This window comes from Colletotrichum paranaense (assembly GCF_030867605.1).
Source record: "Colletotrichum paranaense strain IMI 384185 chromosome Unknown Scaffold_4.1, whole genome shotgun sequence".
NCBI lineage: Eukaryota > Fungi > Ascomycota > Sordariomycetes > Glomerellales > Glomerellaceae > Colletotrichum > Colletotrichum paranaense.
The window spans coordinates 3,254,687-3,280,880 of record NW_026848962.1 but is presented as its reverse complement, the minus strand read 5'-3'; the positions used below and the strand labels follow the sequence as shown (position 1 = coordinate 3,280,880).

Here is a 26,194-nt window from a genome sequence, read left to right as displayed (position 1 = left end):
ACACAAGGTGAGTTAGTCGCCCAGGGGGGGCAAGCGGGCGGGAAGAAGGTGGGCACGGTTTCTCTTCTCAGCCAGCCCCATCTCCCTTCCGCTTTGCTCCTCGCGTGGGCTCAAAAGGGTTTTTGAAGGGGCCCAGCGACTCAGGCGACTGCATTGTCGAGCGAATGGCGCTTCCGAGTGGCGAAAATCACCGAGGTTTCGTGAGAAAGGGGGTTCGTTGAGAAATCTGTATACTCGGGTAGCACCCGTTTCTTCTTACGAGACAATTCTGGGTGAGCGGAAACCCCACGCCGTTTTGCGCGCATAGACTCCATCTGTCAAATCTTTGATGGCAAGAAAATTGGAACTCGGGGTTCGCCTTTTACGCTTTCTGGCAATATTTTCTGCCCGCCTTTGGCCCGCCAAAACAGAGCAATGAGACTGAGATTGGCGGCGCGGAGAGTCAAGTTACTGGCAAAATCAGCGATCGAATGCCAAGAGATTTTACTCGCCTCAGATGCGTGTGTCTGCTTCACGTGTCCAAGTAACATGGAATCCGAGTATCTGTATTCTCATCCTGTCTTGCTCTTCCGCGGTATCAGGGACGGGCGGCGGAGCCTGGGGATAGGGAGATCGACTTAAAGTTCCTGCCGATCGTTGACATTACGAACCCGGGCACGAGAGCAGGGTCCAGTATCCGTACAGTTGTATATACTCTGCGTGTCTGTAGTCTGTACATACTTGGGCATGGAACGTGAGCGGGCCGTCAAGAGTCATGTCCCTCTGTGTAGGTGGCAGCCTGCCTCGAGAGCGGAATTTAGGGGCATGCTGCGCGGAATAAGCAATCCAAGCAAGTTTAGGAGTTGGCCAGAGAGCGGCCTAGTGACTTCAGGTAGCAAGAAAGAAGTATGGGCATCCACATGTTGGCCATGAGATCGCACTATTGATCGATGAGGTTGTTTACGGTGGACGGATCCTCGACAAGCGACAGCTCCGGACGACCGCAGAAGGCGATAGCCGAAGACTGCTCAGACTCTCAAGATCCAGTCCCTGTACGGAGTACAGATGTCCATCCGACCTTACGCTAGTTGTGGAGATTAGGGGACTGATGGCCGGGCTGGTAGTGTGTCTAGATTTGATGTCAATGCGGCCGTGAGATTGTGGGCAAAATTGTATCCGCAGTGCTTCGGAGGAAGACAATGTGTCAAGAGTCAGTCGAGGTCCACAGAAAGAACTGCTTGAGTAAAACGAGACCAAGGTGTCTAGACCGATGATGACCTAGCAAGTGCGAATATCAACATATTGAGCCTAAAATGTCAAAAAGGAAACAGTATGTATTTTGAGATTGCACCCAAGGGTTTGGGAGCTATCGGGTTTCCTCCCAACAACGGATGTTGACCGTGTAGCGCCCAACGCCATTGCGATACTTGAATCGGCGGCGCGGCGCGACTCGGAGACGGTAACCTATTTGTTGGGTCGGCCGGCCGGGTTCGCCTGGGCATGTAGCCTCCCGTCGTCCTGCGGTAGAAGTTTAAATCGCAATGGGTGCGAAAGTCAGGGCGCATCAAGGGCACCTTCGGTCTTCCCACCGTTCTACGAAGCTGCGAAGGCTGGGGAATTGGGGCAGTTGAGGCCGGGCGTCTTCGTTGGAGCGGATGTCGGGCTCGGGAATGTGTGGGATAGACACGACAAGTATTCGTAGGCACCGTCTTTGCGGTGCGATTCGGGGTCCCGGCGACGCCGTCGGCGCTACGGAGATTTTTCGCATCGTTGGGTCCCTGCATCGTACCGTGGGCCATTCATCTGTTGTATTCGTACACCGCAATGCAACACGCTGCTGGAGCGTAGAACTGGGCTGACTATCTAGGGATCCTCACATACCAATGTACGGACACACATTGTCTTATGCCATGCTTCAGGTGGTTAAAACCCAGGGAGAAGGACCCAGGTGCATGTGGCCGGCATGGTCCGGGATCAGGTGGTTTCGTGGCTGCGGTGTTGTAAGTGACAAAGAGGCTTCCAGAGTTCCATCAAGCATGCCTTGTCCTCTCTGCATCCAACCAAGTTCCCGGCACGGGCTCGATTGGCTGACTGCTCCAGCCTCCGTGCCTCCGTACAAGCATCCAGGATTGGGAAAGCGAATACTCCGTATCCATACGTGAGTTGGGAGTCGTGGGCTGGCCTAGGTCTCCATGGTCTTCTGGGTCTCCAGCGAGGTTTGAACAAGATAACCCATGTCGGATGTCGTTCGTTGGGTGCTGCCGCTGCGTCGCCGTGGGCGCGTTAGTGTCAGACTTCAGTGCTGTGTTCCACCCGCAGCCGCCGACCAAGCAGAAGAAGTCCCTGTGGTTCCACCATGGTAAGGGCCAGGAAACATGAGGTGCCGCGTGCGTTTGTTGGCGCTCTCACGGACGTAGATTTTGGAGCAGAAGAAAGATCGGGATCCAATTGATGGTTGCCAGTTTTGCCAGTTGGGACCAGCCATAAACATCACCGGAGATTGGAAAGTTGCTAGGACAAAGGGGGAAGGCTTCCAGAAGCAACCATTTTGCCACAATGGCTTCTCCCTCTTCCGCGATGCTTCCACGTCCATGCCGCTTTGGGTTTATTAGCAGGGACCAGTCAGACGTGCAGACAGCCCAAGCCTGTTTTCATCTTCTCAGCTTGCGGGCAAGGTTGAGGCGGGCGGTAGGTCGACAGGGCGCTTGGGCGACAACGAATGCCTATCCACGAGAGGACGCGAAGAGTACCTAGATAGACTTTGGCTGCAGATTGCTATAGATTGGTGGCGTGGTGCGTGGGCAGTTGTTGGATGGAGATGTCTCTGCAGTCTGCTGTTTGCAAAAGAGGATTCGCACCGTAATTAGAACGCGGACGGCGTGGGCAGTTTTGAGAACCACGCAAGCCACGTACCTTTCGAGCTTCCCAAAATACTCCATACCGTTCGGGCTTCTAAGAATGTTCATGAAAAGCTCACAAAAGTAAATAACTTGAGCAAGTACGGATACCTATTGTACGAGTTGAAGGATTGCAGACTGAGGGAAGACACGTCAGATGGATAGGCAGGTACAGATTCTGGTAGCGCTCTTTCCTGCCTCAATAGATTCGATTCTTCATGGAATGGGAAGGGCACTGAGGATGGCCATGAGTACTGTAAGGTAAGTGTTCAGGTAGGTACCTTGCGAAGTACAGCGGTAGGTGTGCATGCCTGCCGCCTGCCGCCTGCGTGCATAGAATTTTCGCAGGAAGCTTCGCCGCACATCCCTTCTTTTTTCCAGGTATGACGACATACCTTTGCATCACTTGAGGCTTGACACGACCCTTTGTCAATTTTTCCACCTCACCCCCCACCCCCCTCCCTCATCCGAGATGTTGAAAAAACAAAACAAAAAAAGAAGCCTCAACTATTCGCATTCCAATAGCTGGGTTTTCGTATATGTTTTCATTCTGCATGAGCATTGCGCTTGCTGCTCACTCACCACTTCTTTCCCGCGTTACCTCCGGTGATCTGTGTCATCACCCAACAACACCTCTTCGGGCCCTCCCTGACCTTCTTCGTTCTAGATTTATTCCATCCGTTATACTTGGGACTTTGGCCCGCTCTCGGGGATGCCACGGTATCTCCAGGCTTTAGCCCCTCTAAACAGTGTTTGCTGATCATCCCGGGGAAGAGCTTGGTAGCAGTTCATAGCTATCGATTGACATGATGTCTTTCCAATCTTGCGACACGGAGTTGATACATGAGAAGCCTTAGAAAATCATTCGAACCGAAGATTAATTGTCATGCCCTGATCCAAAAGTCCTCCCCACGCACGAGCAAAAGTGCCAAAAGGAATGACGAAGGGGCAGAAAAAGCCCAAAGTGCAGCAAGTTGGTGACTCTTCGCGAACATGGAGGCCCCAGCAACGGAATCGCCGTTAGACTGGGCCACAAGGACACTTGTGCTACGCAGCCTAGCCACCGTCCACACAACAAATCCGCATCTAATTCCCTCATGGCAATCAATCTACCTTGCACGGAGCATTCGTACGAGCACATGCCGCAAGACAATCTGGCTGTTTGCGAAAGAGAAAAAGAGCAAGAGGAGGGGCCGGCCCCATCCTTTTTGCGGAAGTAGAAGTTTGCACTTTCTTTCGTCTACGTCCGTACTCGTTAGGATAGCGTTCAAGAAGTTCGTTGACGTTTTCTTTCATTTCAACGGCGCGGCACACATCCCTGCCGCGAAGCAGCGGGAGAAATGTTCTGGAAATTGGGCCGACGCAGTCCGACAAGGCCATCCACATCAACGTGGAGGCTGGCACATGCATGGAAGCCTGGGGAGTGCGTGGGAGGGGAGCAAGGAATCAGTAATAATAAGAAAACTTCTGCAGCGCTTCGCTTCCTCAACCCGAGTGTCAGGCTGTCAGCATCAGGTCAGCGTCAATTGTCAGCGATCGTGAGCGACCATTCCTTTGAGGTGGATAACTGGCTTCAACTCACGCTGCCAAGATTGGGTGGGCGGCCGTAACGAGCACCTAGACGGTAAGCCACAGATTAGCCGCATTCTATGGCCCGTAAAGCTAATTCGTCCCGTTGCCGCATACCACCTTGGGCATCGCAGTCAGGTAGTTCAGCTCGTCTCTAGGTGTGGCATGGCTAAGATGTCAAGTTTGTGTAGACGGACGCCTTGGAAGCGTGACCGTCCGACGGTGGTAAGCCTCGTCGCAAACGGTCGGCAGAGCCTACACTATTGCCTTTAGGAACACAATTAAAGGACCCCGGATCTACACGTGCGCTCAACCAGGCCAAATTCGGATGCAGCTGACCTTCAATATGGATAAGTCCAATCACATCACAGTTCACTCTGGAGCCTCCGGTAGACTGTGGTGAATGATGCGTGGTTAAATCCTCGATAGTATTGTTTGATCATCAGCCGACTGTTGGTTGCTTTGCTCATTATCCGTACTCAGAACCGGCCAAGAATAATCCGATATTCGAATAGCTGCATGAGAATCTCACGACACCAGATGCCATCATCATCCTGAGACAGCATGATCGGCCTGCGGAGTCAGGTAAACCAACCAAACCAGTCCATCTTGAATCAGGTGGAACCGAGCCATCGCCGGAGACGGAAGAATCGTAAGAAACGATCTCAATGTTTGATTGTTAGAATGTCTGAGACCATGTCTTGGCGAAGGAAGCCAGTTGATAACAACCCCCCCCCCCCCAACCTTGTAGGCCCTGAGCAACCTGGCAACCAACCACGTTCAAGGGGGCGAGGAGGATCAAGGGAGAAAGAAGAACACACGAATCCACCGGGCCTGTCACGATGTCTCTCTCTCATCCTTCCCCTCTTATGTATCCCGCATCGTCGCAATGGATCGGCCGCCACGCATTTTACTCCTTTTCGCAACCGGAACGGCTGCAACTGCAACCCTCCCAGCGCGCGTTGCGTAAGGTAGCACGACACAACGGCCAACGAATCTCTTGTTAAATATCAGAGCCCGCAACCGGGCGTGCCGTACGGATGCCCGCAGAACCTCCCCTACATGAAGATTTTGGAGGGGCGGACATGGCAACGGTTCCGAATGTATACATATCACAACGCACCCCGAATCACACGTGTGCTTCCCTGGCACGCTGGGGAAACCCGTGGAAGCCAAGCAATGGGATTTCCGGGGGACAGGAATAAATTGGTTGTCTACTCCAGATTAGCAAGTTACGCATGCCGTGAATCTCAAGTCGGAATTGGCACGTTGAGACATTTGAAAGCCAAATCGGGGCGGGCGGCCGGGCACCATACCTAGCCCGCTCCGTGACATCTGGGTTGTATTAGTATCACGGGTATCAAAGCATATACCACACGAAGTCTGCACCCACAACACTCACTAGCTTATATGCCAATGTTCATGCCGACTGCTCTCTCAAGGAACGGAACGGGGGCCAAACTTGCATTCTGCACTTGCGTTAGTGAGAGTGTGGATGGCGGATTGTTAGGTACCTCAAGCCCCAGATCGACACTATCAAGCCTTGCCATCAGCCACACATACCTATCCGTCAAAGGTTGCGTAACCTTGTTTGATTGCGACCAGCAACCGACAACTCGCACACGCCATATGCCTCCGGGAACAAACCAGCACTTGCTATACCATGTGCTCTTATTCCCGGGGCAGATGTACCTAGACTGAACCAACGAAAGCTTCCCCCAATGTGGCAGAGAAGTGTCGGCATCCCACACGATACATCTGTCTCTCCGTGTTTGTTACCTAGCTTTATCCCCCTAGTCTCTGTTTCCTCAATATCGCTTAGTGTTTCTCTTGTTTAATACTCGATATCTTGGCTCGGCAGCCGGCGGACTTTATCGCAACCTTAACCCAAAGACAATGTGTACGTAAACTTTCAAGGTAGCGTAAGGTAGACGGATGTGCGAGCCCGAAGCATGGTCAAGCGGATGGGGCGCCGTGGGGAGGAACGAGTCGGCTTGCGGCGGCAGAGGCGGACTGGGGGGAGAAGGGAGGGGGCGGCCAAGGGTTGTGCTAAGCCGGACTGGTCGTCCCGTAGCCCACATGAACCGCACTCTACGTAGTCTTGGTAACGAATTCGTTCAACTTGCAGACAAAACGACGTGAGGGGCTCTCGCTCGTCTGATGATCCGGCGACAATGATTTCATTACCATCTCTTCTTCCAGGTCCAGACTTCCAGAGGGTAGGTAAGCGCTCTCGGGTTGACATCCGGCGGATGGGGGCGGAGAAGAAACATACCTTGCGCAACTTTCTAGAAGGTTTCCGTTGGAGGTGAGTATGAGGTCATACGAGGGGGGAATTAGACTGGACGACATGAACAAAAAACAAAAAAAACGAAAATAGAAGTTGAGACATTTGCTGAATGCATGTCTGCCCCCATTCTACCTCACCGTGCTCACTCACGTCCTGACCTTCCATCCGAATCATCTCAGTCGATGAGGCAAGCATGCAAGCACCTTTGTTCTCTCGATCAGAGGGGGATCATCCACCTCTCAATCGGCAATCACTCATCGCATCTCACTCATCCTTAGAGTGCCCCTCCCCCCCGGTTGAAATGGCTGGCGATGAGTGAATGTTATGCATCTTACTTCTGCCCAATATCACCACATCCCCCAGCGCCCGTAGCGACCTTCCTCGCCATCGCGGGCAGCATTTGCATGTTTGCGATTGTATCTTTTAGGTGGTAGAAAATGCCAAATGCCACGCCTTTTTTACCAACTGCCGAACCGGTGGGTGTAAGAGTGTGTGTGCCGTCCGTCTCAGAATTCCAAGTGTGGGAACGAACGACGACGGGGTGCTTGCTTGCATTGAATTTTCCCCGATTTCAATTTTGTGATCAATCGCAGACGATCTCATTCAAAGGCAACCACTTGATCACTTCTTGCCCCCGCGACGTGGTATAAGGAAAGATAAAGCTGACGATATATTGTATCACTCGGCAGCGGGCGGCGTCGCAACGTCAAGCGGTAATTTCATTACAGGCATGAACATCATTATTATCCAGGCCTATCAGAGCCAGGCATGGCGGCCCATCAAATCTGTACGGAGAGGACGTGATATTCGTACGGATAGAGAAGGATTGGTTCACTAGGAATCGAATCGAATTTTAAAAATCAAGGGTGCGGGATGCAGAGACCCTTTTCGCCAGAAGCACACCCTTGCAGGAACTCTGCCGTTGCTCACCCCCCCCCCCCTCCCCTCCCCTTCTGCTGAAAGGACTTTGAATGTTACTTTCTGCTTTCGGCCAGATGGGGGTGACCTACCTTGCTGGACGGGGTGCTGGACGAATTGTACCTGGGGGCCGGGCGGGCTTGGAAGTCATTGGGGATGGAGCCTGGTTGGGTTAATCTTCCGGGGGTTCCTCAAAACGCGGCAGATCGGGTGTTCAGCTATGCAATATCCATCCGTAAAGATATTGAGGTTCTGAACAGACTACAGTCTGCAGCAACTCCCTTTACCATCATATCAGCAGTTCCGAGAGGAGTATGAGCTTGTAACGAGAGAATGAGAGAGTCCATGACCAGTAGGCGCGGTGTACCGTACCCGTGCGTCTATTTGGCATTGTCTGAAGGAACAGTATGACGGCATATGTAAGACTGCGGCACATCGCGTCACCCACGTCTCATCCTTTTTTCTTCCCTCTCCTCCTCGTGGGTTCTTCCATTGCCGAACGGTAGGAACCCACCACACACCTCCCCGTCTCCCCGTAAGTCAAACTGAGAGTGAGACGTGACGACGGTGCTGAGGGGGTCAGGCCCGTCTGAATGGCGCACCCGTACCATCAGCGCGTGGCGTTATGCCACAATCGGAAAGTCCAATGCCGCACACTAGTAGTACGCATGTTGATCAGACATTTGAGCCATAGCATGGCTAGGTATTCTGATTGCTGATCCGCCGCACCAGTCTTTGGACCTAGGTGTCTTCAACCTCGGGACGAGTGAGGGATTGGCGGTCGGTGGATGTTGATGTAATTAGACATCCTTACATTCTTCCCACGGTGAACAAAGCTTCCCAGCCAGCTTCGTCTAGTGTGTTGCTACACGGGTAACCACAATACAGTACGTTTTGTATGTGTATTATGAGCTCCCCTAGATGCCTATCTAGATCTATCATCTGGGGAAGGTGGAACGAGAGAAAGCAACCACCCAAAGAGATTATACAACAATTATCCGCATAATAATAACAAGGGACCTTGTTGACTTGGGCCAAAGGCATTTATTTAGTCGTGATAATGCGTGGAGCAAATGGATGTGGGAAAAACGGTGCCAAGCACAAGATCGGCCGGGGAAAGAATATTTCCAGTGAGATGGACATGGAGAAGGAAACATTGGATACGGCATCCTGAAGATGGCCTCGGCCCGTCAAACCCATTGTCATGATCCACAGCGGTACCGAAGCAGAGACTCGGCCGGTGTTGGGGCTGCTTCGCCTCAACCATCGAGTATGCGTACATGAGCAGTCGGCCGCCGCTGGTCGGATGTTCTATTTCTCACGCTGGTGGGTCGAGCGTAGTGACGCAGTCGTGCAGATACTACCTGGATATGGTCGTGCGACAGAATGCAGACAGGAGAAGGTCTGCTCACTGCTGTGATTCGGGCTTCGGATCAGTCGACGGATGAGGATTCATGGAACTCTGAGAGAACACGGATTCGCTCTCCACTGCTCTGTCACCACCCATGCCCCATGGAACGTGAAAACTGCAAGGAGGTGCGAGCCGCGAGTGGCGCGGCGCGACGTGGCGGCGGCGGCAACGGTATTGGCAGCGCTCGCTCCCTTTTTCTCTCTTATTCCCAGTCTCACCTTTGCTCTGTAAGAGCTCTGTAAGCTCGCACGAGCGGCGAGCCAGGGACTTCCTGGCATTTGGCACTTTTTGCGGAGCCAGCTAGAGAGTCTGAGAGAGAGAGAATTACTGCGCGACTGCGACTGATTGAATCATGGCGGCCACCGAAGCTAAGTGAGAAGCGAAACGGACGGTGAGACGGAGAGATGGCCGAAATAGCAAGGGATCTATTGGGAACGGAAGGCGCCATAGCCCAAAGATGAGTTGTGAGCGCGAGAGAGCGAGGGCTTGAATAGGTACTGGGTGCACGGATGAACCCACACCGGTGCTCTATGTAAAGTAAGGTCCGGATAGTGTCAACTTGTAGGTGAGAATGAGACTGTCTTACACTTGCAAGAGCCTGTACCTACCTGTACTCCATCCATTGACGCTGTGGAGGACCAAGTATGAAGTTTGAGAGTTGCTAATATCTCAACAAAGTAGGTATCATTAGAGTAGCTTTTGTTCAGAGCAAATCCTAAAGAGGCCATGTGCGGAGACTATGCTACTCATTGGTTGTATAAACGGAGCCCTGTCTCGCATGTTGTTGACGGAGATATGAGATGGCAACAAATGTCTTGTCCAGTCATTCTGGTGGAATCTGTGACATCAAATTACGCCATTGGCATGTGTTGTACAGACAGCGTTGAGGGCTCCCATCAAAAGTGTCAGACAGTCAGACCGGCGCCAGCGCCAGCGCCCGACGTCTGTCGAAAGCAGATGGACTGATGGAACGACCAGCGGATGAAATGGGGCACGAGATGGGACGGAGGAAGGGGTCAACTGTGGATGGGCAACAAGCGCGTCGAGTGATTGGATGTTGATGGGATGAAACGGGGGAAACGGCCATGGGGCCAAGCAGGTGAAAAGGATAGCCGGCACCACGATCACGATGACGGTGACGGGTCTGGTCTGCTTCATTTTTTCCGCAAGGCCAATGGAGTCGATGGACGAGGGAATAAGCGCGAAATGGCGAGATGACCGGGGGCCACTCGGGAGACCTACATACAAGTACAGACTGAGACTGCGGTTGAGGGATAGGCGAAGCCGACGTAACCCCCAGTTCTTGGCTCCGTGCTCCGTAGAAAACGGGCAATGGAACCAAAATTATGAAGCCGAACGGCCATGTCTTGGTGGTCCAGGCCCAGAGAGCAAACGCAAAATGGCCGAGGCTACCGTTGCGAGAGTTTTTTTGCAAAGAAGAGATACGGGTTCCCCGTACGAATACTCCATACGCTTTGCGTGAAATACCATGTGCTGCGATCACAAAAAAAAAAAAAAAAAAAGGGGGATGGAAAACTGTAAAGCGGTAGAAGTTACGACGGGGAGAAGAGAAAAAAAGACCTAGCCTAGACCACCGTAATCCCGCGACCCGCTCCTTTCGATCCCTCACTCTCATCCCGTTCAGTCAGGGCCAGCCCAGCCTATTGCCTATCAGCTCCTCTCTGGGCAGGTAAGATAGGCACGTACTATGTAGAGTATAGACCATTATTCGCTTACCTAAGAATGACCCCTGTTGCCTTCCCTTGATCGAATTGTTCCACATGCCTTCCATTTGGGTGTCTGTTGTTTTCCACCGACTTTCCCTAAATGGGCATAATCGGCCCATGCAGCGCCATCATTGGATCACTCGGACCCTCTTTCGAAGCCTTCTAGCGCAGTCTAGTGCTGAGAGGCCCCACTCACACCAATCTGGCTGGGCTCAGTTGATCACGGCTTGTCCCACCCCTTTTCCTTCACTACGGCTGTATCCCAACTCCCCTCCCTTCCGTCTCCTTTCCATCCCGTCTTCCATCCGTCTTCCATTTCGTCTTCCCGCCTTTCTTCTGCCGCTGTTGTGCATCAATCTTGTCAGGTCAAGGTCACTTTCCAATTGTTGCTCAGACTGTGACCTTCCCACACCTTGTTGGTTGCTAAGCCAGCCTTCCGTACCCTCCAAGCTGAAGCCCCTAACAACAACAACAAGAAGAACAGAAAGAAAACGAAAGAGAAAGGGAGAACCGGGGGGGGGGGGGGCTAAGGCCACTGTGACCATAATACCGAACCCCCCTTTTCGACAATACGACTCCACAGAAGGAACGGGGCAAAGAAGACCACTCAAGTTCCTTAACCCATCGTCTCTCGGCTACGATAGGATGCTCTGGTTCTTCTGGCCTGCCTCGACTCCAGTCTCAGGAGGGTACTCGGCTTCCTTAGCAAGCCGAAAGTCCCGTCTGGCAGGCTGAGGTTCCATTTGGAGTGCTGGACTCTCTACCTCTACAGATACTCCGTACTCTAGGTATTACTAGAGAGCTTGAGGGTCCTCACACGCAACCACGTTACCGCAGGCTACAGCCCAACCGCAGCAAAGACTCCCCGCCTCTGTGCCACCGTGTCGTCGCAAGAGCAACGCGTCACTTCCAGGCTTTCAGTCACCGCATGCCTCCACCGGTACCCGCCCGCGGTGTTGGTGACTGGTGTAGCTTCAGCGTGTCTTTGTGTAGCTGTATCTGTGAAATATCCAAACCTCTCTGGCCATGTCACGATTGTATAGGTATCGCGTGAACATTGAAGCTTGTTCGCTGTTTACGGAGTACTATTGAAGAATGGCCTACGCAGTAGAAGCGACATGGAAGTATAGAAGCAACGCATTACGCATATTCCATCGCTTGGCTTCCATTGGTCACCGGTTGTCTTCTGGCCTTCTCTTTCCGGGCAATGATGTGCCTCCTGCCTCGTCTTGTCTCCTTTGCCCAATGAACCCTGCAAGCACACAGCGTACGAAGTACTGTTCACTGGGCCATAGGCATTTCCGTACAGGGTTGGTCGGTGCTTTTTTTTTTCCCTTCCCTTCGGCGGTGATACCCGATTGAATGGCCTTGGTCAAGTACTACTTCTGCGCACTTTCGCTGTCTCCGATACCTTGTTCGTGGTCTTTTGCTGCGTACCACCCATATCGCAATGAGACTTGTTCCCACACCCTGGCAAACTCCCCTTCCGCTGACAGGCCTCCCCTGCCTCAGAGCCCACACGCATTCTGGGGCCTTTGCCCCGTCCAGCGCCTCGTCCGGGTCTCCCTTCAACAGGCAAGAGCGAATGTGTGGACTGGGACCCTCCTGGTACTGGCCTGGTGGATGGGGGGAAAGGCCCTGGGCCCCGGGCAGCATGGTGATGGAAGGATGGATCTGATTTGAGGTGCGCAGACGCTCACCCTTCTTCTCGCTGAGGTGTGGCTCGGTGGATACTGAGGACCTTCGGGGTGAAGGTACTGCTACCCGCGGACACGCCTCGTTGGGTTATGTTTAGTAGGAGCATTGTGGTCCAAGTACGTACGGATACTGCTCGCAACCCACGACTTTTGGTACTTGAGGCACATGGCCCCCGGCGCGCTAATCCAGTGCGGAGCATTCCCTCTTGCGGGCCCCGTACCTACCTATCCTGACCTTACTCTACCATTCCTTGCCTCGCCTCCTCGCCTACCATAGGCATGATACGGTACGGCCGCCGTCCAAAAGATACTTGCCCCATGTACTTGTTCTGACTGGATGGATACCGGACGCTTTTAGCTATCTCATGTCCTCTCCTCCTACCCATCCCCTTCAATCCTACCGTTAATGCTTCACCTTTCCTCTCCTTCTCAAACACTCCCAATTCTCACAAGACAGACATTCTCACTAGTTCCATTTTCCTTCTTCGCCTGCTTCCTACTTCTTCCACTCTCTCACGATCCACTGCGAATCCCTTCCTCGACACCACCCGTCACATTCGCCTGATATCCCCACCAAATCAAAGAGAGACCCATATCGGCCCACGACATCAATCGCCTGCCGCCGTACGAACATCGTCGCCGACTTCATTCCTCGTGTTCACCACACAACACAATACAACCACTATTCCGACACGGGTCACCAGCTCGCCACCACGTTCTCTCATAGCTAGTTTCCTTGTTCTACCAAATACCTACCTACCAACTTCGAGAGACCGTCCACAGTAGCGACGAATTCGACCACCAAACCACGCCTCATACCGTTTGTTTCCTTCGATCAGCATTCCCCTCCCGAATTCGACTCTGTAAAGACGTCACGTCGCCAGTCTTCGAAGCCACCAGCCAAAGGAACCCGTTTGTACCGCATCGTACACTCGACCGTATTGGATAACCGTCGAACGTGTGGCTTGATTGCATTCCGCATACATCTCTCAGAACACACTACCACTGGTTTACCTTGGAGCTTCGCTGCACTCTTACTGTTAACTGACTGTCGTCTGCGACATTCTGCAAGCAGCATCTTGCACACTCATTGCCGATTGCGACGAGTCAATTCCATTCCCGTCACCAAGACACTTCTAGCGTCTCCAATCTTGTCTTAGTGCAAGCCTCCTCCCAAAGTCCGCCTGAACATAGCGCGCTTATCTACAACGCTCTGGGCTATATACCTCCCGTGGGCCCCGTCCTTTTCAGCACCAACAGCTCTCTACGATCTAAGCTGTGCTCGCTCTTTTCGACTCAACACCACGACAACAAGCATATTACACCACATCGATAATCTTTAGTCGATCAACGTTTAGCGCGACTCAACTTGCTGTATCCACTTGTGCAACAAAAAGTAGGATTTGGTCACTTCATCGAGACTATCCGCCGAGGGAAACATTCCGTGGAAGACGACCCGAATTCGTCTCAACCGAAGAAAGGCTGCACTCACTGTAGTTTGTTACGACAACCATCGCCTTCTATGGGGTCATCGATGCAATTTTAGGCGCCCAAGACTACCCTGCAACACCAGTCCACTGCTGTCTTTTTGATCAGCGGCTTTTGGCAACTCCAATATTTTCTGCACAAGATAACTTGGCGTGGAAATGAAAAGGTCCAGGATAAGACAGCACTCCCCCATCTACCTGAGTCCTTCACCTTCACCCGAGAGGGAACTGTCACCACCCAGTCCGGCTTCAGCTGTCCTGGACTGGGAATACACCACGATCATGTCGAGGTCGAGACCCACGAGCGGGGCCTTGATGCCCGGCGCCGTCATCTTAACACCACCCACTCTCTCGGAGATCCTCTCGAACACCTCTATGCCGCCATGGACACTAGCAGCATTCATGGCATACCTCTCTCAGAACCACTGTCTGGAGACCCTAGAATTCACTATGGACGCCGACAGATATCGCAAGGCATACGAGCAGATCATCACCAACCAGGAATGGATCGGCGATGGTAAAGAGCATGTCTGCTCATTGTGGGAGAAGCTCATGCAAGCATACATCATTCCATACGCGCCGCGCGAGGTTAATCTTCCTTCGCCCGTGCGGAATCATCTTACGAACCTGGACTGCTCCTCCGCCCCACCTCCTCCAAGTGAACTCGACGACGCCGTCAGAATCGTCTACGAGCTCATGAACGATTCTGTACTTGTTCCCTTCATCGAGTCGGTCCAACCGGGCCATGGCGATTGCCGTACGGCGGAGGACGAAGGCCGACCTGGTCGCCTGCGCCTTCGGGCCGAGGGTGCTGGGGCTAGGTCAGAAGAGCCCGTGAAGTCTCCCAAGTTCCTACCCCAGCTGACTTTGGGTCGCAGTGGTGCCACAAGTCGATCGGCTTCTGCGTCTGGCGAACACGCTGAACGCGAGGGATTGACAGATGATAGTGGAAGCGCTGTTTCTCCTGGCACAGAGCCAATGACTCCTCCCACTACTCCGCCAACTTCAGACTGGACATTCAGTACCTCCCCAGGTGGACTTCAACGGGCATTGACCGCACACAATAACGGGTGGAAGAAGGTTGGCGCCAAGTTGGGTCTCCATCGCAAGTCACGCTCTAACCGACGAAACAACCCGACATCATCGGCCCCAATCACTGATGGGGACGTCACCATGGCTGAAGGCAGCCAGAGCAACCCTTTATAGGAACCAGAGGTCATGCCATCAACTACATCCACCACACCAGCGACATCATCTTCTCACCTCCCTCTGGACGGCTTCTCACGTGTCCGTCACCTTTTCAACCCGTGGGAGGAGCCTCATCCAGGCAAACGACTACCTCTCGCGGCGTCAGAGGCCGGCAGTGAAATTAAGAAGGTTGCTTTTGCTGGTCCACAACACATCAATAACGGTGGATGCAAAGGTGGCATGGCCGCAAAGGAATTTAGCGCTTACCACAACCCACGGCCCTGGATGGTACGACGCCCTATTCGAGTTCGGTCGCGAACCAACACTCCCGCTCCCTTGAGGATCACCACGGAGATATCCGAAGACGCCAAGTTGAAGCCCATTTCTGTTCAAAACATGGGAATCACTCCTCCTGCCGTGCCAGAAGATTCTGGCGAACCGACAGACAGAGATGTTTGCGACGAGCTCACTACCAAGGAAGTCGATGCAAGCCAGCTGCCTCTACCCGTATCTCCGCCAATCGATTGTCGGTTCACGGACTTTTCGAACCTGCTGGGCATCAACGTTCATCCTCCACCAGAGGATGAGGCCGTTGCAATGGCTAACGACGAGCCTGCATCGTATTGCCATGCCGCACCCGATGAGGATCTCTATGGGTGGGATGCTGAGCTTGAGCGGCAAAGCCAGCAAAGCAGCCCGATTTTACCGTGCTCTTGCGACGATGATTACCAATACCGACGGACGAGCATGACGAAGCGTAGCCTCTTGCACCGAGTCTTCAGCATGGCAGGTTCACCCAAAGATATCAACATTGAGGTGTGCAGAGCTAGCAGCACCTCCAGCTAGCCTGTCACTTCCCTTTTTCAATTTCGTACTTCTGGTTTTTTTTTTTTCTAAGTGCTTGAAGCAAAGCCATGATACCAATTTTCTCTCCACCCTTCTCGGCGTTTGCCCAACATTCCCACTTCGACTTTGTATTCTGGCATCAAATTACAAATCTACCTGGCAGGAGAACACTATTCAACATGCATTATTGGGGAAGCAAAAGAGGAATGATAGACATAGGTTCAGGACATTTTGAAGTGGAGTTTTTGTGGCATTTATATTGCTCGGCTTGGAAAATTTCATGAAGCATTGCGAGGAGCTTTGGCGGGCAGCGGTCGATTTTGTTTTGGTTAATTCATTTTTCGGTTTGTTCATTTTCATCACAAGGCAAACTAGGGAAGCAAAAAGCATTGGTTGCGCAGGGCCCCAGAAGATGTGGCGGAAACTCACTGGGAGCATGTCGGCATAGGCATTTGGGATGACTGAGACGAGGCGATGACTGTATTTGTTAGATGTGCAATAACATCATGAACCAACAACAATCCTTTGCCTCGGCTTTGTGTGATTTTGTGATTGGGCCTTGATCTCGCCTGGCTTAGTGGATGAAGACTGCTTGAACAATACGCATCTTCTTGTCGGCTCCCGCGGAAAAAACAAGTGGACCTCCCATGGGTAAATTACATCTAGTTCTACTGTGCTGCATGGAAGGCCTACTTCCTGCGCAGTTTGAGTGAATCCTTTCTTTACAGCTTGTAAGGAACTCAACCTCTTGTTCCATCAACATCTAGAAACCAAGCAGTTCTCTATGCCGATCTGGCTGCTGTTGTGCCCATCCAATGTGGCTTATAACCATTTGGTAGTGAGCAATGACTACTGAGAGAAGTGTGTCGGCCAGCCCACTCGGCCATGACCACCCCCTTTCTTCATCGTCAATCGCAAATGTGGCGCGTCAGGCTTGGTGGTGTGGCTTTGCTAGAGACTCACTGCTCACTCTAGGCCAACTGAAAAATTGGCTTAGGTCTATGGCTCTGGAAGATGATTACAGCTGTCGAGAAACCAAGAGAGATTATCAGCATCACCACGGTATCTCGTGGAATGATGGAAGGTCTCCAGAAGTCCAAGATCGGCCAAAGTCTAACAAGCACATTCCAGAGTCTGCGACCCTCACTGACTGGGACGATCTGAAGAGTCTCACAATGTCTCATGTCTATTATGTTTGAGCAGTCGCTCCAGCTAATGTACTTGTACTGCGAACGCCGTCCTGTACAGCTAGCTCATCGCAGAACACCCTCTTCTCTCTGCGGTGTTGGTCAACCTTTCTTCGCCCAAGTAGCCGGGTTGCCCCGTGAAGTAGTCACTGCCGATATGGATTACTTATCAATGCAAGTCTGATAGGGGGCCCGGAGTGGTTCTTCAACGAGCTTCTGCTCCCGTCGCCTCGCCTTCTATTGGTATTCCAAGTTCTGTACCTCGTCTTGTTCATGCTGGGCAGGTGCTACTAGACGCCACATGCTCATTCCTTGTTCGCCTGTTTCTTCCGAGTCCACCGTGACGCCGAGTCTTCGGATGGCTTCGGGAGGAATCCCTCTAGCGGTGATGTTTGCTCTCTCACCAAGTCGAGGTGATCTTGAGGACGGACTAGATATACTCGGCAGAAAAGGTAGCTGCAGCCGACCAAGCTGCTGAGCTTCGGTCGAGTCACCTGGAGTATGCGACGGCCATGTGTCCGCTGCATCGTTATCGTGGAGTGTGATTTGTCGCAAAGTCTGTCTCGTTGATAGGTCGTTATGTCGGGAGATGACAGCAGCTGCCCGGGTTGACGGCGCCTCTGGTGACAAATGTGCAATGCGTCTTGGTTCACCATGTCGCAAGCCCCTTGGCAGCCGAACGATCTGTCAGATGGTCGAAGTCAGCGTAACCGCTGGGTGGTGCTATTCTCAGGAGCAACAACATACATTTCCAGGGTGGTTCGTTGCTGTTGTTACTCTCGCTGTCGCGGAGAAGGGCAGAGGTAGCGGTAGCCTCGGCATTTTTAGGCCCGGTAACCGGTCCTCGTGAGTATCTCCCATCGACTCGTTTCCGTCTTCTTCTCCTTCATCTTCGTTGTCAATAGAGGACGTGTCTATCTTTTCGCTATCATCAACAATGGTTTTACCATCCTCATCGTCACCGTGATGGTCAAAGGCGGTTGGACTGTTATGTATCTCGATACTCTCTTGGCCGGGTAAAATACCGTCTGGCACGAAACGGAGTCGCAGCGGGTCATGTAGCAGGCCACTCGTAGGTGCCTGTCGACTCGAATGGGCATCGTTACCTCGACCGCCGCGGTCTTGTGCCTTGCGTTGACGTTCGTATTGCTTGACCTCCGAGAGAGTTATGCGAATGACGGTAGGATCCAGGCGCATCATTGTTAATCTTCAGATGGAGTCGTCATTGGCGCTAGTGTAGCCCGACAAACTTTCTGAAGTTCGTTTTGAAGAGTGCATTATTTCAATTCAGCGCGATGTATGTCTCCTCCATTGGCAGCAGCCGGGCTCGCAGCGGCAAGTTGGAGGGAAGGCATCGCTCAGAGACTGCAGGAAGTTGCCAAGTCCTCACCGAGGTACAAGTGCATTGCGAACAGCCATCGCGAGAAAGAGGTCACTCGGCATCCGACTAGCAGGAATCATCCCCGGCGAGGCACGGGACGAAGCTGTCGTTCACGAGACCAACCTACTAACTACAATGGCTGGCTCTGATGAGTCTCAACGCGTTCAACTGCCAGGTGTACTCGCCCGTCCCCATCTACTTTGACAAACGACCACATACTACGAGAATACTTGCGTCTAAGCTACAGAGATCAACGGTCAACTGGATGAAATGCAGATGGAAGACACCCGTGACTTGGTGCCCCACCAATGACCTACCTGTAGTCAAGGAAGCAGTCTCACTGTTTAACTATCGAGGTCGTGGGCAAGCGAATATTCGGAAAACGGGGGCCCATCATGTACTTAGTGTGGGTAGTCGCAAAGCCCCTGGATCTATCGTAGCGAGGCGTGCAATGCGACGATGGGCTGCAGCTGTAGCAACTGCGGGCAAGCATGCGTCCTAGCTAGCCCTGATTCGGCATGGACGCGTTGGGGGCAAGGTATAAGTTTGCCTCGCGTGCCTCGTTTGCTGATACAAAGGTGACTGACTGATGCTAACTCTATGGGGAGAACTGGGCTGATGGGTGGAGACCAGAGTACCGACCTTTGCCCGTGTTCTCCATGCATTATGGAAGTCTCTTCTCAGACGGACTAAGAAGGTGCGCCCGTGCTCAAGATGATCTGTGATACGCCCAAACTCACTTGCCATCCTGAAGCTGTGCTTTCCCTCCTTGGCTCGACTGGTACGTACCCACTTCGTACAGACTGAGGTGCACTTTGAAAGCTGAGCGTCTCTCCGTAGCGCAACGACACTTCCTGAGGTGAGACCGGGGTACCGGGGGTAGGACGGCTCGCAAATGGAAGGCGGCATTCCCTTGTCTACCACGCATCCAACCCTCCAGGTCCAAACCTTTTCGTCGGCCCTTTCCTGCCTCTTACCCGTTGCTCGCGTTTTCCTTCCGTTTCTCAATTGACCTTGTAGGATACAAAAGGATAGCTCCTTCTTCTCTCGCCCACCTCCTACTGGCGGCGCCTTCCCTCCCTCTTCCTTACCACAGTTCATCCACTCTCCTGCCGCAGCTCGTCTAGTCTTTGTCTCTGGGACAACCTCAACTTCCTTCCTGCTACACATACCACCCTGAACTCTTACATGTCTGCTTCCTGCCATCTCGTCAGACGCCTTCACACTCTTCCATTAACTGCTCAGTCTCCCATCTGGTCCTGAACAGCTCCTTCCTCCTTTCAACCAACCTGCCCCAACCCACCATCACTCGGGTCTAGCCATCTCAACCTACCAATCACCATTCACTTTCCATCACCACCCAGTCGTCGCCATCTTGTTCACCTTTACAACCGCCTCGCCAAACGACTGTCCTCAAACTCTACCAGACACCACGTCCATCTAGCCACTGGACTTCCCGACCAACGTCTTGCTCAACTACTAACACATCGTGATTCGTAAAAGAGTTACTTGAATCTGAAGTCTGAACTTACCTTGCGCAGATCTAACTATACAGCCATGTCTCCTTTCGGTCACTCCTTCTCCGCTGGCTCCCCCGTCATGGCTCTTCCTCCTCAGCCCGCCCATCAAGCGAGCTTTAGCATGGACCCATTCTCTCCCCAAGCCACACCCTTTGGCCAGCCCGCCGCCTTCCAACGCTGCCCTGCACCGCCGGCAATGCCCGCCGGAAGCCTTCGAGTCGCTGGTCGAAAACGTTCGCGCGACGAGGCTGCCCCCAACCTGGTGACCGACGAGCCCGAACACCATACCGCACCCAAAGAACCTGAAGAAGAGTGGGAGTACGGCCCTGGTATGGTTCTCATCAAGAAGGGTAGCTACGTCGCGGATGCTGGCAGTCAATCTGGCACCTGGGTCGAAGAGAAGGCTGCGCAAGATGACGCTCGCAAAACACAAGAGGCCATCACACGTCTCCACGAGCAGCAGGAACGCCCATCTCTACGCAGCAACAAATCCCAACGCCTTACCCAGGCCGTCATGCCAAATCTCCATGCAGCTCAGCCAGCTACGGCGTCCACATCCACAACTCTTTCATCAGAGAGCTCTGCGCAACCAATCGTCGACCAATTCACCCTTCACCTCGGCATTGGCTGGAGACGCATCAGCGAAGACCAACACATCCAAGCCGCGGCGCGTGGCTGGGCCCGATTTATTGAGAACCACTACCCTGTTTCCAACGCCATCATCCGGCTGGAGAGCAAGGGACTACAATCGTACCTCGTCGAAGCCGCGGAAGGTTTCTTCCTCTTCGCAGAGAACCTCCGTCAAGGCCGCTTTGTTAGCAGAGACGTCGAGGGCGCTATGCGAAATCTCCAGTGCTCGCCTCCCACCTTTGATGGTCAAGAGACATTGCTTGCGACCGAGTCTCCCGCAGCGGTAGAACCAGCCAACATGATGGAGGCTGACAGCAATATGGTCATGTAAAGCGGCCACGCGATAAACAACGGCGCGTTCGGCTTTGTTTCATTTTCTTTGGAATCTCATTACAAAACGGCAAGGTCAGGGGAGGCGCAATGGTTTTTTTCTCAAGAGGTTCGCTTGGTCGGGTCGGGTTGGATGGGTTGAGTACCTGACTGAGGGAGGATACATCATATCATCACGGCACACAAACGATGGCCGGCCAGCGGAGAAAATAATTTCTTGGTCTGGGCACATCATCAACTGTCGAAACCGATCTTGACAGACTGGTCTGGTCTATGCTTATTTTCGCGTTTAGCTACCGCATTGGAGATGCCGATATGCGATATCAGCAAGCTTCAAAATTATCAAAAGAAATATGACTAAATTTAAACAGTGGCATTTACTCGCAAACCCAACGTCTTGAATCCATCTTCCTGGCCTAAAGCACATCTTGCTTGGTATTTGGCGGTGAAAGCATGGCCTTCACGCTTTAGTATCAAGGTCGACTAAGCTGAGGTACGGGGTAATTTTTCTCGGAACGCGGTTTGCTGCGTTGCCGAGGCGTCCAAGACCGTTTGCAAGACAAGAAAACCTTGATAGCGTTCATTGGCCGATGCAAACCCGAGTCAAGAGTCTTGGAGCGAGTGGCCTTGGATAAGACGAGACAAAGTGGACGGGCCTGCTAACCTACCTTGGTCTGCGATGGTACGACGGATAGGTATGTGGGTGTAAGTGCCAAATCCGTCATCTTGTGTGACAGGTTGGACAGTCAGCGCCGGTAGAGCCCAGTACGAGCGAAGCAAAGCGATGCTGGCTGTCTGTCGGCTGGGGCACGAGACTCAGCTCGATACATTATGAGGGACGGAGGGACGGAGGGGAGCATCGACCTCCGCCCCCCAGGTGAGTGAATGAGACCGTGAACGGTTAGTTGAGACACTGGGCACACTGCACTGGCATAGGTACTCAGAAAGGGGGACACGACTCACGAGTCAACGAGGGTCACGGGTGGAAGAGCGGCAAGTTCCAGCAGCTTGCAGGGCGCGCCAGAACAGAAATGGGGTCGGCAGAGTGATCAGTGAAGCACACCTTAGGATTCGAGGAGTTGAGTGGTGGCCGCTTACTGGTTGAATCGGCTGATGGTGGGAACCATTGAACGACCGGGGAACCTCCAGCAGGAGCTAGGTACCTTGTCTCTCGCTCGCTCGCGCGCCCGTCAAGCTGCTGCTTTTTGCCTCCGAAGTTCCATTGTGACACTGAGAGGGCCGCACGGAGGTTTGCGAGGAGCGGGCAACGGTGCAACACAGATTGAAGTTGTTCCATTGGCCACAGGTTTCTGCTTCTCATTGGTGTCTCGAGGACAGAAAGATGGAGCAATTTTTGCTGTGGACTAGTGGAGCATTGAGCACGCATGTGGCCAATGAAATGGCTGATGAGAGATGGCGGAAGTAGGAGATGACGGAATACTTTGATCGACATGCAAGCTCGAGTGCGGTTCGGGGTACCCGGCTATTGACACGGTTGTGACCAATCACGAGCCCTCCACTAAAGGCTCCAGACGAGCCGCCAAAATCCGGAGGCTGGCTAGTAATTAGGACCGGGATTGGAAGGAAGAAAGATTACTGCTCTATGTGTCTCACGTGACGAGGATGCTCCGATTAATTCGAGATCGGACCTCTTTTCCCCACACCTAGTCACGTTCTGGCTTTTCCTCCACCTGACATTCCATTGGCTGAGGACGATTTGCAGGCTGTTGCGAGCCTGCCACTGCGGGCAAGCAAGAGGAAGAAATGTCGTGACCTGGCAGCTCCAGGGTGGCCAAGGTGAGGTGCATGTGGGAAAAGCACGGGAGGTGGCCCCCGTCTACCAGTGCCAGTGAGCGAGTCTGCGAAGTCTGCCTTGCCAGCATGCACGATGATGCCCCCTGCATCTCGTCGCCTCATGAGGGTATTCAAGCAACCTATGGTTGGGCGACGATGAAAGGAGGCGAGTGGCCTGCACCCACTATCGGCAAGCGCAAGCTCGGAGGGAGGCACCGGAGGCAACTTTTAATCCATCGTCGTCCTATGGAGGCAGGCACACTGCTGGTATAGCTGGGAAGGCCTGGAAAGATTGCTTCTTGTCTTTCCTTTACAAGTATCAGGGCGGATTGTCGCTCCCCGCTCATTGGTACATTGACAGTTGACTCAACCTTTACCCGTCAACTGCCACCCATCGTCCCGACTTTACTTGTTTTGCTTACCTTAGGTTGCCTCCGTTTTTTGGTTGGGTGGTAGGTTAAAACTCATGTGTGCCTTAGAACCTCTTTGCCTCTATGAAATGATATCCTGAGCGCTTCCAGGCTCGTCGACCCAGAGCAGCCTGTCCCATTGTGCCTGTCTTCGCCATCTCATTGGCAACTGCATAACGCAGAGCTTGCTCACCCTGTCCCTGTCCCACTTCTCGTCGCCGGCGCCGTCGCAATATCCTGGTTCACGCTTCACTCTTTGGCTCTACGCGTCCACACGTCTACTGCGTACGGATACAGCTGTTTTCTCTTTCTGGCTCTGGACCGACCCTCATTGGGCCTATGCTGGTACTGGCTTTTCTCCCATCTTTGAGATCTTCTGTCCGGTCTTGAATTTTGTCGCCAGCAGTCGCATCACGAGGTGCTCGCTACCTTATCGGTACCAAATAGCGTCAAGACCCCTCCCCCCGAGTCACCAGGGTCTCAGACTCTTGCCTGCTCGTCTTGCTTCTTGATTTCTCCATCTCGGTCTTCCTCGTGCTGATTACCTCACCAGCCACCCCAAGACCCCATTCGACCAGCAACAAATCAACACATCTATCCGTACAGCTTGACTAGACTCGCGTCTCTCCTCTATTCTCTTCGCCTCCGCGTAGATATTCTTGGCATCGCCTTTGCCTTGCTCCATCACCACACACTGCATTTCTAGCTCCCGCCATCAGAGCTATTTGATCTTGTCACCGGCGCACGCACGCTCGCACACTCCTCCCCCGCGCATCGCGACACGAACAAATCCAGCCGCCCATCCGCCCCCCGCTTCTTCACCTTTTCTTGGTGCAAGTAGTCTCGTAGCTCTTAGCTTAGGAGCTCCATTGTTCTCAGCGCCTCGGCTCGGTTCTGTCTCACTCCCGCACGCCTTCGTCAGTGCTGCTCTTGTGCGCCCATCAACGCAGAGTCGCCGCCCAAAACCTTGAGCCCGTCAACAAGCTTCCCCGTCTCACAGAAGTGGTCAACCTTGGTTCATCTTTTCGGCCGACGACTCTCCGCCACTTGTGCGCGCTTCTTGCGCGCCCGTTGTGTCGCATCTTCGTTTCCTGCTTGTCCACCTACAGGGACCCCCAGTGCGCGCGTTCCTCCATGTCCGAGCCGCCGTAGGCCGTCAGTCCCTCCTCCGACCTTCGCAGCTTCGGTCTCGATAGAGTCGATACGCCTTCTTCATGGTCTCGCAGCCCGATTCCGCGTCCTCCCTCACCCTGCGAGGCCCCTCCTCGGTCGTTTCGCGTCCTTCACTATCTCGCACGAAGCGATACAACAGGTCTCATGTCGGCGGTTCATCCTATATCTCCCAGAATGAGTTTCCCGTCTTCAACAATTCGGGCGATGTCGAGATTATAGTCAAGGCCGGTGGCCACCAAAACCGTTATCTACTGCATCGTCATACCCTCACGCAATGCTCCGGTTTCTTCGAGGCCAGCACTAGTCTCGAGTGGTCCAAAGCAGTTTCGGATAGCGCCTCGAATGACTTGCCTCGTATTGGCGACGGCTCCTCAGCCGACTCTTACAACCCTCTGCCTTCCAGCAGGGCCTTGACTACTTCATCTACACTACCAAGGAAACGTTGGCGCTATGAATTGGATCCAGGCACGGGGGATGGCGATATACCAATGCTGGTACAAAAGGATGAAGATGGCTCAAAGGGTTTGAGCGCGGGCAACTCTGGGTCTCTGTTTGGCTCTGGTGGCAGCGCGGTCAACGGCGACCAGCCCGTGTCGTATTCGCGAAGCAAGACATCGGGACATTCCCACTCCTCGTCGGCGCACTCGAATCATAACTTCTTCCGCTCCGTCGCCAATCTGAGCCTCGTGCCTAGCTCGACGACGACGGCAACAAGCCAGCCGCTTTCGCAGGCCGATCAAGATCTCCTCCGCGACTACGACAACCTCTTCCGCATTTTCTACAACCACTCCCCGATTCTCGACGGTGTCAATATTGCGGATGCTTACGTTCAATGCAAATCTCTCATCACCTTGGCGGACCTATATGACGCATTGGCCGTGGTTGGCCCCAGGGTTGACCACCATCTGCTTCAATTTCAGTCACGGCTCTGGAAGCAGATTGCCAAGTATCCCATCTCATACCTACGTCTTGGCTACCTTGCCCGCAGCAGAGTCATCTTTCAGGAGGCCTTGATTCATGTGGTCGGGCAATGGCCGGCAGGAGAACGTAGCCTGCGTGCTGCGCTCCCTGACATCGTTCTAGACATAATTGAAGACAAGGTCGACGAGCTAGAAGAGGTGGTCAGCCGTGTCGAAGGCCGTCTCTTCCGACTGAGCTTGATGACGGCGAGGGGCGAGCGTGTCACACCTCAGAACAACTATCTCGACTGGCTAGCCGTTAGCCTGTTTCGACAATGGCTGGCAGACAACACCAGTCCTCCGCCCCCAGACCGTCGACTCCAAAGCTCTCGCGACGGTCGGAACGGAAACAACCAGCAACTGGCCCTCCCCGCTGCTGTCCCGCCATTGGCCACGGTCGGCCGCACATATCGCACTCTCGGCGCCTCCTCAGCGGCTTACCTGGGCCACGATGAGTGCAAGCGGTTCTTAAAATTGACGCCTGAGCTGTATAGCCGGGACAATCTCCGACGCTTTGAGAAGCGCATCGACGAGCTGAAGCTGATGGCTCGCGACATTGTCCGGCCTTTGATGGGCAGTGGTTTAGAGCTGGATATCAACAGCGGAAGGGCCGCCGATGGAATTGGCTACCTCACGTGCATAACCGTGGGGGATCGTGACCTTCCTTGGCATGGTGAGCATTGATACGAAAAAAATGGACTCAAATGCTCGGCCAATTTACGGCTGCAGAACGAGATGAAGAAGCATACTGGTTATTCTTCCGACTAATGATGAACGAATTTACTGGCGGATTTTGATCTT

At 53.3% G+C, this 26,194-nt stretch overlaps 8 protein-coding genes across 8 annotated transcripts; 4 read left to right on the top strand and 4 right to left on the bottom strand.

Moving 5' to 3' along the window:
• Nucleotides 1-1,295: 1,295 nt before the first annotated feature.
• Nucleotides 1,296-1,778, bottom strand: CPAR01_06097 (uncharacterized protein; the record flags this gene model as incomplete). The annotated part of the gene is made up of 1 exon (XM_060490371.1): nt 1,296-1,778. The coding sequence occupies one exon, from the start codon at nt 1,776-1,778 to the stop codon at nt 1,296-1,298; it is 483 nt and encodes a 160-aa protein (XP_060351837.1).
• An 8,132-nt stretch (nt 1,779-9,910) lies between these two features.
• Nucleotides 9,911-10,910, bottom strand: CPAR01_06096 (uncharacterized protein; the record flags this gene model as incomplete). The annotated part of the gene is made up of 2 exons (XM_060490370.1): nt 9,911-10,302; nt 10,802-10,910. The coding sequence occupies 2 exons, from the start codon at nt 10,908-10,910 to the stop codon at nt 9,911-9,913; spliced, it is 501 nt and encodes a 166-aa protein (XP_060351836.1).
• A 2,413-nt stretch (nt 10,911-13,323) lies between these two features.
• CPAR01_06095 (uncharacterized protein) lies at nt 13,324-13,566 on the bottom strand (the record flags this gene model as incomplete). The annotated part of the gene is made up of 1 exon (XM_060490369.1): nt 13,324-13,566. The coding sequence occupies one exon, from the start codon at nt 13,564-13,566 to the stop codon at nt 13,324-13,326; it is 243 nt and encodes an 80-aa protein (XP_060351835.1).
• Nucleotides 13,567-14,134: 568 nt separating this feature from the next.
• Nucleotides 14,135-15,181, top strand: CPAR01_06094 (uncharacterized protein; the record flags this gene model as incomplete). The annotated part of the gene is made up of 1 exon (XM_060490368.1): nt 14,135-15,181. One exon carries the CDS (start codon nt 14,135-14,137, stop codon nt 15,179-15,181), a length of 1,047 nt encoding a protein of 348 aa, XP_060351834.1.
• A 12-nt stretch (nt 15,182-15,193) lies between these two features.
• CPAR01_06093 (uncharacterized protein) lies at nt 15,194-16,009 on the top strand (the record flags this gene model as incomplete). The annotated part of the gene is made up of 1 exon (XM_060490367.1): nt 15,194-16,009. The coding sequence occupies one exon, from the start codon at nt 15,194-15,196 to the stop codon at nt 16,007-16,009; it is 816 nt and encodes a 271-aa protein (XP_060351833.1).
• Nucleotides 16,010-17,433: 1,424 nt separating this feature from the next.
• On the bottom strand, nt 17,434-18,396 carry CPAR01_06092 (uncharacterized protein; the record flags this gene model as incomplete). Its single annotated transcript, XM_060490366.1, has 2 exons — nt 17,434-17,880; nt 17,944-18,396. The coding sequence occupies 2 exons, from the start codon at nt 18,394-18,396 to the stop codon at nt 17,434-17,436; spliced, it is 900 nt and encodes a 299-aa protein (XP_060351832.1).
• A 1,738-nt stretch (nt 18,397-20,134) lies between these two features.
• On the top strand, nt 20,135-21,058 carry CPAR01_06091 (uncharacterized protein; the record flags this gene model as incomplete). The annotated part of the gene is made up of 1 exon (XM_060490365.1): nt 20,135-21,058. One exon carries the CDS (start codon nt 20,135-20,137, stop codon nt 21,056-21,058), a length of 924 nt encoding a protein of 307 aa, XP_060351831.1.
• A 3,417-nt stretch (nt 21,059-24,475) lies between these two features.
• On the top strand, nt 24,476-26,077 carry CPAR01_06090 (uncharacterized protein; the record flags this gene model as incomplete). Its single annotated transcript, XM_060490364.1, has 1 exon — nt 24,476-26,077. One exon carries the CDS (start codon nt 24,476-24,478, stop codon nt 26,075-26,077), a length of 1,602 nt encoding a protein of 533 aa, XP_060351830.1.
• Nucleotides 26,078-26,194: the final 117 nt, after the last annotated feature.